At 39.6% G+C, this 12,188-nt stretch overlaps 1 protein-coding gene across 2 annotated transcripts in view; it reads right to left on the bottom strand.

Annotated features, from left to right (window-relative positions):
* Positions 1-12,188, bottom strand: part of STAB1 (stabilin 1) — a 201,738-nt gene that overhangs the window by 160,377 nt on the left and 29,173 nt on the right. For both annotated transcript variants that reach the window (XM_066596318.1, XM_066596319.1), the window contains exons 6-10: positions 9,490-9,585; positions 9,260-9,376; positions 6,584-6,780; positions 3,981-4,108; positions 2,486-2,613 (exon numbers count right to left, since the gene is read on the bottom strand). In XM_066596318.1, the coding sequence (XP_066452415.1) occupies positions 2,486-2,613; positions 3,981-4,108; positions 6,584-6,780; positions 9,260-9,376; positions 9,490-9,585 (666 nt within the window). The remainder of the gene's footprint in view (positions 1-2,485; positions 2,614-3,980; positions 4,109-6,583; positions 6,781-9,259; positions 9,377-9,489; positions 9,586-12,188) is intronic.

Below are 12,188 nucleotides of genomic sequence, written 5' to 3'. Positions count from 1 at the left end.
TTCCTTAACTCTCTCTATCTTTGGGTAGGCTGTCAGACTAAGTTATCTGGTTGTTGCACAGGGTGGTTATTTGTGGAGGAAGTAGTGTGGGCTTGCCAGAGGGCATACTGACTTCTGACTAACCAGGATTACGAATCACTCATGGTTACCAAGCCCATTTTTCTTCTGGCTGCATGGGGTCTGCCCTGACTCAAATGCCTTCTGGTAGGGTTGAAAAACAAAATCCTGCGATCAGCTTCACAACTTACTTTCCCCAGGCACGGCTTGATACAATCCAGCCTAGGTTAAACTAGACCTGACATGAGCTCAGGTTTAACGTGATTCCTCCAGGGCTTGACATTCACTTCCACTCTCCTAGACTCTCCCCTTCACCTTCTTTCTTTCCCTTTTCTTTCTTTGCTCTCTTCTTTCCTTACTCTCTCTCTCTCTGTATACCCAGAAGCTGACTTTTTATATCAATCCCCTTAACCAATCTTGAGCTAGAGGAAGTTCCCAGTACCCAATGACAGGGATAGCTAGAGGTGGTTGACAGAATATAGAGTGGGTTAGGGTGAATTGAACTAGGTCACACTTACATTAGAAAGAAAAGATAGCAGACCTAAACACAGAACGACCCAGACAAAGACAATACACATACGTTAATACAATGGACAACACATACAGATACACAAACCACATGAGGTAGCTAGATAAGTGCTGTAGGGGCCCTAACTCTAGGCCACTACAGAAGCTGCTACCTGGTATTGGATCACTCCACCACATCCCGTGTTTGTAGTTCTCCTCATGAGAAGGTCAATATAAACCTTATTCCATTTTCACAGCATGTAATTTTTTGTGGATTTGATGCGAGTTTGGCATCAAATCCACAGCAAATAACTATCCTATTCATTTGAATGGAAGTCCATACTGTAGTTCATATGGCTCAGATTTTTTCCATGCGAGGTTTTGAAATCCATGTCGCGAAAATAAAAAGTGGTGTCACTTTTTGACATGGAATCTATGTTGGGTTTTCCACATGCAGATTAGCTCAATTGAATGTGGCTAATCCATGCTGCAATGCAAATCCATCTCAAACATTCATGCTTACACGTGTTGTACCAAGATTATAAATTATTCCCTATTCAGAAGTATAGCTAAAGACTCGTAAGATGCAAATCTTTAGCATGGAGCCCTTCCACAACTTTCCTCTGCATCTCTGAGTCTCTTAAGAAGCCTATTGATGCAGGGGCATTGCTAGATTTGCAGATTAGGCAGAGGCTAAATGTAGGGGGCCTCAATGTAAAATTTGTAACATGGTCCCTCAACCATCCATGTACCATTAATAATACTGGCGTTTTCTTATATGATAGAGGGGCCTTTGGGCCCACTAAGGCTCCAGGGCCCGGTAGCAACTGCAACCTCTGCATCCCCTATAGCTACGCCCCTAACCACAGAATAGTGGATAATTTGCTGATCGGTAGGGCTCTCGCTGCTGAGACCCTATCGCTTCTTGCCCTCCAATGACGTCAGAATGAATGGAGAGTTGGCCGAGCATGTGTGATCAGCACTCCATTTATTTCAATGGGGCAGATGAAAGTACCTGAACAATTGCCGCTTGGCTATCTCCGCACTACCATTGAAAGGGAATGGAGTGCCTGGTTGCACAAGCATGACCAATTTTCTATTCAGTCTCCTTCATACTGCAGGTGATGCAGTAAGCTTACAGTGAAGATCAGGGGGGACATGGGATCCCTGTTCACAAGCTTGGTGTGGGACCCCCACCAATCAGCAAGTTATCCACTGTCCTGTGGATAGGGAATAACTTGTAATCTTGGTAAAACCTCTTTAAACGTGCAAGACTTGCAGACTTCCAATGAAATGGGCTCTAGTTTTTTCAGACATGCCACCTCTTAGTGTGGAATCCATGCCAGGTTTTCCACATGCGGATTAGACCCATTGAAGGAGGCTTATCTGTGTGCAAATCTATGGCAGATGTAATGCAGATCTGCCTGGACACTCATTGCATGCTTGAGCATGCAAATTTCTGATGCAGATTTCCATTGAAGTTATCACCTATTTTTCAGTTGCGGATTTGGCTGTATGAACATGACCTCTATTAGTATTCTTCCATTCTCCAAAGACTTTAGAGTCTTAGCAAGCATGTAGGATAGAGAACAACTGTGCAGGGGCAGGAACAACACTCAGGGATTTAACTTTGGTGCATAATGTTCTGCAGAGAACTACACATGCTCAGTCAATTAAGTTTTGTTTAAAAATTTAAAGGGAACATGTTATCAAGTATAAGCATAAATTATAGGGACACCACAGGAACGGGGGACTGAGTATGAAAAAGAGGTTGACACTTAAGCTATTAGCACCATAACTTAGTTTATGATGCTTACAGCTGATGACAGGTTCCCTTTAAGCTTTTAATTACAACTACGGTATATACTTGCATATTGTACCTACATAACGCCAACACAAGTCCCTTAAATGGGTGTCTCACCAAATTGCCTTATTGCACCAGGCTGTCTTCTCATTTTGAGGTCTTCAATATTCAGTTTCTGAATCTCATATAAAAGGCTTCCATAGCAGTTCCTGCCATCACTTAACTCTCCATCGTGACAAGCACACCTGCAGTACATATCAATTCTTATTTCTTACCCTTTAAATTTGCATAATTGACAAAACTGTTTCAGAGTCCTATGCACTTTAACTGGAGGTATCAAAAGGGGTGGACAAAAATATGGAAACACCATATAAAATGTATGCTTTAACTCACATGGGATTATAAATCATATTTCAATAAGACATGTAGAGACCGATTTTAAGTGGAGCTTATATGACACAGATGCTACTGGGCAGAAGTGAACATCTGCCTGAGCAACAAGGTTCCATTGGTCAGGGGTTCGAGCCACTCAGCTGCTGTTACCAGCTGGCTCTCAAAACCACCCAGAGCAGAGCAAGAGGTGAAGTAGACACAAATTTGGCAGGAAAGCTCTCAGCCAAGCAGAGGTGAGAAAAAATACTCAAAGACGTAACTCACAGAAAAGAGGCCAGATACAAGATATAAACTGCAGGAAATGCTCAATCGCCATTTGACCTGAAGGCATGCAGTAAGCAAAATTGCTATATAGAGGAGCAAAAATGTTCAGGTGCCCGCTGATTGATCAGCCACTCAACTCAACCCAGGGTGGGGGAGGGGTGACTGCCAACAGACCCAGCTTGCACCATTAGAACTGATACCAGAAAGACTGTCTGTTGGCAGTCACCCCTCCCCCACCCCGGGTTGAGTTGAGTGGCTGATCAATCAGCGGGCACTTGAACATTTTTGCTCCTCTATAGAGCAATCTGGCTTACTGTATGCCTTCAGGTCAAATGGCGATTGAGCATTTCCTGCAGTATATATCTTGTATCTGGCCTCTTTTTCTGTGAGTTATGTCTCTCAGCCAAGCAGGGTTCAAAAGGGCAGCTCGATTCTAATGGGATTATAAATCATATTTCAATAAGACATGTAGAGACCAATTTTAAGTAGAGGTAATCCTGACACAGATTACATTGGTCAGGGCTTTGAGCCACTCAGCTGCTGTTAGCAGTTGACTTCCTTCCAGAATAGGGCAAGAGGTGAAGTAAACACAAATTTGATGGGAAAGCTCCCAGCCAAGCAGGGGTCAAAAAAGCAGCTCAGTGCTAATGATTAAAAACCCATGCATTTCATATGGTGTTTCCAAAATTTTATCCACCCCCTGTATATAGAACCAGAAAGCAGATGTGAGCAGAACCTAATTGTCTGTCAAACGATATTCCTGATGTCCAGAATGTTTAAGGACAGTTAAAGCCCATCAACAAGAAAAAATGTTAGTAGTATTTAATGCAACCTAATCAGCCAAGACATATTACCATATCATGCCAATAGTGATATAATATACAAAGCATTACAGTGTGACCTGACAAATAGAAAACTGGTGTCATCCACAAATGATGCCATCTTAAAGGCTTACCTGTGTACTCCAGGAGACACTGTTATACACTGTGCACTCTTACCACAACTTATAGTGCAAACTTGGGGTGAATAACATCCCATAGAAATATTTCGAGTTATCATTCCAGGCAAACAACTGCAAAAAGACTGGTAATTGCTTAGAGTTAGTACAAAGCACTGCGGTGTCACAGCATATGTCATCCTACAGGCCACTAATACACAACTCACAATCTACTTTAAAAATCTGTGTAATACAACTCCATTACATCAAGATTTATAACCATTTTAGTCCTTTTATTCAGTATTGCCAACATATTCCATTATTCTATTCAGAGGAAGTAACTTTTTTATTATATATATATTCCTTATTTATAGATTTGAGGGGGTACAGAAGGAAAAGTGGGAAATGAGGGTACGGGTGTAACAGCACACCAAAATTCTCACAACAATCATGATTGTAAAATTGCATTGCAACATCAATAAGTAGAATTACAAAAGGTCAAAAGGTGAGATTGAGTTAACAAAGGTAAGGGGTAGGACAGGAACGGGTGAGGGGGGTGAGTAACTTTTTTAATCTCTTATAGACCAGAGTGTTTCGGTCCTATAAGACCAGACACATTTGAGCATTTTATGCATGTGGAAGTTCTATGTCTCTTTTTTTCTTTTCTTGGGCTACCATAGGGCTGTTTTCTAATACCTTTTTTCATAAATTTTTGTTTTCTGTTATTTTTGTTTTATTAGGGGTAATGTGTACAAAAAGTTTAGCAAAAAAGTGTTTTTTTTAAATGTATAGTTATTTTTAAAATTAGTGCATTAACCCTAAAGTAAAGTACAGGAATGGGTTCCCTACTTTGTTTCAGATGCTTGGATAATTTGTATAGTGTTGGGTTACAGGGCAGCTATGGTGACGGTTTAGGTTGACATCGGTGGATGTTCTTTTTACTTTTTTATTTTTTAACATATTTGTATTTTGTTTTTGTATATATTTTTTAATATTCATGTCCCCCGTAGGGTCATGTAAGCCCTCTGTCGTCAATATCGTATAGAGAAAGTCCCGCAGCACTCCTTAGTAATGCACAGCACGTGCAGAGGTTCCAGTGAGGAAAAATGCAGAGCCACCTGTGGGGCTGTGGACCTTCAGCCCCAGGTATGTTCCGTTAGCAGCAATAAAGTGGCAGCATCAGTGGTGTAATAAGCAAAAAAGAGGTTTATTGCTCCATAAAAATGATGACGTTTCGACTAGGTGAGTCTTTATCAAGCCTGATAAAGACTGATAAAGCCTGATAAGCTTGATAAAGACTCACCAAGTCGAAATGTCCCAATTTTTAGAGCAATAAACATCTTTTTTGCTTATTACACCACTGATGCTGCCACTTTATTGCTGCTAATGTAAGCCCTCTGTGGCATGTTCACAATATCTTTTTTTTTATTTATTTCACAGTTTTCCACTGTAACCAGAACATTCATAGGAGGTACAGTTACTGGAGAAAAAATCCTCTTAATTTAACAATAGTCACTTACAGAGCTGGCTGCTGTCTGCTAAGACCCAGCATTTCTGCAATACCAGGGTTTTCTGTCAATCACGTGATCACCGGGTTCAATAGAGTAAAAGGCGCTACCACTTCCTCTATTTTCTACATAGCACTAATTGATTCCTATGTGAGCTGGATAAGGGAAGGCAGAAGCATTTCTTCTCCTCAGGGTCTCTTTGGGGTCTCTGACAGCTGAGCACCCAACGTGCTCTTGCTAGATTCCAGGAGCAGGAGCTTTCAACCCACGCTGTATACTTACAATGGCGTGGGTTTAAAGCTAAGTACCAAGCAAAGTATATTTAATTTAATGGGAATTGGTCAAAAGAGTTGATGCATGACATAAGCATTGTCTCTTTAAATTCTTGTGTCATGCTCCACCCCCAAAGGCTCTATGCTGGGCGTAATGTAGTTATGAGTTCTGCCCAGAGAAAAGTTTTAATGTTTTTTCAAACTTTTCTATACATTGGATATGTAAAATAGCAGTTAATAAGATAAATAAGATAGCAGTTAAATGGTTAACAAGCTCAATATTATACCCTGGTATGTACAAGTAGAAGTTCCCAGAGCTATCTATCAAGGGAAGGTACTTCCTATCTCTGACTGCATACTTTCGGTCCAGATTGAAATATCAATAAAGTCTATGCAACTTGGGTATATAGGAATTACGTGTTCACATAGCGACCTACACCTGGGGCGTAAACATATGTTAATCATTAGCGCCATTACATACTAGGCTACTCATGGGTTGTTATGATATTGGGGGCATGCATGTAATTGGTGTGTCATATTCAGTATATCTGTATTGTACTTCCTTTGAATAAACCAGAAGAGTATTGGGGGCTGACGGATAACATCAGTGAGTTCAAATACATATATTCATGCATGAAGCTTCTCATTATAACCAATTTGGAGCAAATCAGGGAAATCTTCCAGAATATGATTTATTCCCATAAGAATGTGAAAGCTTATATTTAAAGAGCATAAGCTACAGATATTTAGATCCCAATTTATTGATTCATCCTGAATTACACACAAGTAGATGACTTCAATGTGGCATGATCTGTAATAGGTAATAGTCAGTAATGCTTACCTTTCCAGGGCTTTTATATACACATTTAGTTGAATTTTCAATGCACCCTCCATTGTTAACAGAACATGGATTAAAAGGAAGGCATGTTTTCCCATCGCCATAGTAATCGGTTCTACATGTACAAGTATACTGCTGAGGTCCAGATGATTTGCATATAGCATAGGGGCTACATTGTGAAGGACTACATGGATCCTTGGCTAAGGGAAAAAAGAAAAACATATTTTAGTTTTTTTACAGATCAAGCTGGATATCACTGGATGCTCATTGCATTTCTGAATTCTGAGTGTCTGCAATGGGTCCCACTTCCAGTTCTTCTACTCAAATGCAGAAATGTCTTAGATAAAGTTGCAGAATTACATTCTCATCAATGAAAAGCACTTAAAAGATTCTGTTTCTATTAACAATTATCCAAATCCATAAATTTATTGATCAATAAAGGAAAAACTAATTTATTTAAACTCATTAGGGGAATATATTGATTGTAAGGTCTCACAGTGGGACATTATTAAGGACAAGTCTTTAGAACATAACTGTTTCTGGAATATAAAGGATAAAGGTAATTGTTCCACAATAGTTTATGAAATGTCAGTTAAATACATTATAAGGTTCTGATAGGTGGGAGTGCGAACGTGGTCAGCCAGCCACGGGAAGGAGCCACACATATGACAATACTTGGAAGCTCAGTCAGGTGTGGCCACCTCTTATTTAATCACTGAAACTGGAAATAAAACATTAAAAACTTAATTGTTGGAAAATCCCATTAACCTCTTAGTGGCATGGCCTATTTTGGACCAAAGGACACTACGGTAAAAAAAAAAATTCTTCTCCACTTTTCAAAAGCCGTAACTTTTTTATTTTTCCATCAAGAAGTAGTTTTTTGCCTACAAGCTTTTATTGGTACAATTTTGGGGTACATATAATAAATTGTATAACTATTATAACTTTTTTTGGAGGACAGGGTAAAAAATGTGATTTCTCTCTATTTTTTTTATGGCATTCACAAAGTAGTTTAACTGATGTGATAACTTTTTTTTCCTGCAGGTTGGTATCTTTATAATTATACCAAATTTCTATAGATTTTCTTTTATGTTTTTAGACTTTTGCACTTTGTTTTAAAATATTTCTTTTTTCTTTTTGCATTGCTGCATTCAAAGACTCATACCATTTTCTTATTCTTCCATCAACAGAGCTCTGTGAGGGCTTGTTTTTTGCATGACAACCTGTAGAATTTATTTTTTTTACCATTTAAGGGTACACAGGATTTTTTTGGATAATTTTTATTAGATTTTTTTTGAGAAGTGAAATGAACAAAAAAAGCATTTTGGCTCAGTTTTTAATTTTTTTTATTTTCACATCTGCCATGCGGGATTAAAATTGAATTCAGTTTATCGTACTGGTCGTTACTAATGCAACAATAGTAAATGTGGTTCTATAATTTTTTTTAGACAAAAGAAAGAGAAAAGTGTGCAAAAAAAGTATGTTTAATTACTTTTTATGGACTATTTTTTTTACATTTTTTAGGTCCCTGTGATCTCAAGATTGCTTAGATAATACACTGCAGTACTTCTGTACTGCATTGTATTAACACAGTACCTGCCTCTGACAAGTCATTACAGACCTAGGCTTCATGGTAACTTCATGGTGAAGGGCTGATGACGTAGCAGGGAGTGCCCCCTCCCTATGTTAACCTCATACATACCATGACCAACATTGATCACGGCATGTAAGGGATTAACAACTGGGATCAGTGTTCTCACCAATGCCTGCTGTTGCTGCAGGAGGCCGGCTGTCAGTCACCGCCAGCTCTCTCTGTGAATTGCACAGGCGTAGCTCCTGAGTTCATCCCTTCGAAATCTTTACGTAAATCTGTGTGTATATATATATATATATATATATATATATATATATATATATATACACTTGGTTCGGAAGAGGATAAGAGCTGAAATGAACATGTTAGCACTAGAGATGAGCGAACGTACTCATTTCGAGTACTTACGCACCTGAGTACCGCCATTTTCGAGTACTTCAGTACTCGGGTGAAAAGATTCGGGGGGCGCCGGGGGGCGGGGAGAGGCGTGGCGGTGCGGGGGGTAGCAGCGGGGAACAGGGGGGAGCCCTCTCTCTCTCCCTCTCCCCCCCACTCCCCACTGCTACCCCCCGTGCCGCCACGGCGCCCCCCGAATCTTTTCACCCGAGTACTGAAGTACTCGAAAATGGCGGTACTCAGGTGCATAAGTACTCAAAACGAGTACGTTCGCTCATCTCTAGTTAGCACTTATTTTACCATCAGTTGATAAGCCTTGGCTTAAAAAGGACTGGCCATCATTCTTGACACATCAGTTTAGGAAAATACTTGTGTTTCCTGATGAAATATAAATATTGGAGCATCTTTTCTTAGAACTCTATGTTGTGCTGTACCTCTGTAATTGCTCCAAGTAGTTTTCTGATAACATCAGCACCAAGTGGATAATGTCAGAGTGTAGGGACACTCCCAACTGGTAATGCTCATTTGTCCATGCAGTCATAAATTTACAAGAGGAACAGCACAACATAGAATTCTATGAAAAGATTCTTCAGATTCACTATTTCATAGGTATTACAATTATTTGCTAAAACAGATGTGTCATGAGAGGCAACAGGTCTTCTTTAAGGCATGTAAAGAAAAAAACTCACCCTCGCAGGCGCTGCCCTTTCTGTAGTAACCAGGCATGCAATCACATATAGCCACCCCTCTCAACTCCACACAGCTGGCATTTGGGCCACAGTTCTTTTTGCTGCAGGGTACAGATTCTGGAGAAAAGTAGGGAAATTAATTGCATTTCTTGATAAATTGCACATACAGATTTTGATATTTTGACAGCTCATTCTAGAAATATTTATGTCTATATTAACGGGTTTCTTACCTTCCTCACACGTCAGTCCCTTATAACCTGCTTCACAGATACAGCGTCCATCCCCATTTCTTCCTCTTTTACAAACTCCATGTATGCAATTGCATGCTGGGTGAAAAATATGTCAATTTTTAATAGTGTGAGATAATTTTAATTAAGATTATTGCTGTCACAAGAATGGTAAAGGAATATTAAGATTGAAGGGCCACTTCAGTGATTTTTTTTCCCATTTGTAATTAGTCCCACCAGTATACAGGAGTCGGCTAGTAATACGTTAATGCCTTGTTTATTTATTCATATCTACAACCCCAATTTCAAAAAAGTTGAAATGCAGTGTAAAATGTAAAAATTAGGAAATCTCATCTAGCCACATTTTATTCACAATAGAACATACAATACATTTCATTATTATTTTGAAATGGATGGCAGCAACACATCCCCCAAAAGTTGGGACAAAGGTAAAAAAAAAGGCAGGAAATCTAAGTGGCACTAATGAAAAACAGCTTGAGGGTCAATTTTCTAATGGTGCTTTTAGATACAACGATTTTCGCTCAAAAATCGCTCAAATCCATCTTTTGAGTGATAATCGTTGTGTCCAACTTCACTGACATTGTGCATCGCTGATCGCTGATCTTTCAGCTGATTAGTTATCAGGAATTCACAGCAGGATACAGCTGATACTATTGTTTCAGCTGTATCCCGCTCACTGAAGACAGGCGGAATATGAAGAACAGAGTGGTGCAGCTGTGTTCTCCATATTCCGTTTGGAGCGCTTGGCTGTATAACAGCCGGGCTCTCCCAGCAAAGAACAACTGGATGCAGAAGACAAGCGGGGCCACCACGCTTGTCTTCTGCATCCCCTGCTCAGGGCGCTTGGCTGTATAACAGCCGGGCGCTCGGAGAGGGGAACAGCTGGATGCAGAAGAGAAGTGGGGACACCCCGCTTGTCTTCTGCATCCTCTGCTCGGAACACAAGGTGATCGCTCAACGTTTGAGCGATCAGCTTGCGCTGTTAAAAAAGAACACGACAATTATCGCTCAATAATCGCTCAAAAGATTTTTGAGCGATAATCATTGTGTCTAAACCAGGCTTAAGTCACATGATTGTGTATAAAAAGAGCAAGTTAGAGAGGCAGAGTCTCTCTGAAGCAAAGATGGTCTGAGGTTCACCAATTTGTGAAAAATTGCATCCAAAAATTCTGGAACATTTTGAAAACAATTTTCCTCAATGTAAAATTCCAAAGACTTTCAATATCCCACCATCTACAGTATATAATATAATCATCTTAAGTTTGCGAGAATCTGGGGAAATTCATGTGCAGAAGAGAAAAGGCTGATGCTCAATATGACATGCTCTAAATCTACGGGCCCCCAGGCAGTATTGCATTAAAAATAGGTATGATTTTGTAATGTAAATCACTGCTTGGGCTCAGGAATACTTCCAGAAATTATTGTTTGTGAACACAGTTCACCGTGAAATCCACAAATACAAGTTAAATCTATACCATGCAAAGAAGAAGCCGTATATCAACACAATCCAGATACACCGGCGTCTTCTCTGGGCCAAATATCATTTAAAATTGAGTGAGGCAAGTGGGAAAATTGTTCTGTGGTCAAATGAATTTGAAATTCTGTTTGGAAAACATGGAAGCCGTGTCCTGTGGACTCAAGAGTAAAAGAACCATCCAGCTTGTTATCGGCGCTGAGTTCAAAACCCGCATATCTTATGGTATGGGGTTGGATCCATGTCTATTTTCTGGGCAGCTTATACATCATGAAAGGCACTATCAGTGCTGAGCAGTATATAGAGGTTCAGAGCAACATATACTCCCATCCAGACAATGTCTCTTTCATGGAAGGCATTACATGTTTTAGCAAGACAATGCTAAACCACATACTGCATCCATCACAACAGCAATTGGTCTCCTCACTTTCCAGAAGTTTACAGACTATTGTAAAAAAGAGATACTACACAATGGTAGACATGGCCCTGTCCCAATGTTTGTGGGATGTGTTGTGGCCATCAATTTCTAAATGAGTTAATTTTTTAAAATGAAATTGAAAAATGTCTCTCCCTTTCTGATAAGTATTTTAGGTTCTATTATGAATACAGTATAGTTATATAAGATTTCCAAATCATCACATTCTTCTTTTCTTCACATTTATTTACATTTTACACAACACCACTGCTTTTTTGAAATTGGTATTGTATCTAAAACCTTCTGGATTCCTTCTCTTCAGGTGGTCATGTGATCTCATTTTGACTGCTTAAGAATGACTTGGCTTTATGTTCTCTAAAGAAGTCAGTTTTTTGGTCAGCATGATCCCTGTATGATATTACATGGACTGTACCACAAATGTTCTTCATTGGGGAAGTGGGGAGGCATAAATTCCTATCACAGTTTCTGCTGATGATTAGAGGCTCCTGTCACACAGTTATAATGAAGGAGATCATAACTCATCTTCCTGACTGTATAATAACGGTGTGCAGTTTATTTGGTTGAATTTAGAATACAGAAGGCAATAGTAATATCCTGCCAGCAGGCATAGATTGTACCAGCTCTAGCTAGTCATGTGATGCTGTGCTGGTAAATCATGGGAGTGTTACTAGAGCATAGAGAAAGTGAGCACTGAAAAATCTCAGCACCAAAGTGGTGCCTAATAAGTATTAGATAGGAGGCTGCACTGCATGGAAGTGACTGAAATCTACA

The sequence above is a fragment of the Eleutherodactylus coqui genome, chromosome 3 (genome assembly GCF_035609145.1).
Source record: "Eleutherodactylus coqui strain aEleCoq1 chromosome 3, aEleCoq1.hap1, whole genome shotgun sequence".
In the NCBI taxonomy this organism is placed as follows: domain Eukaryota; kingdom Metazoa; phylum Chordata; class Amphibia; order Anura; family Eleutherodactylidae; genus Eleutherodactylus; species Eleutherodactylus coqui.
Note: the sequence above shows the minus strand (reverse complement) of the source record. Positions and strands in the feature narration are given on the sequence as shown.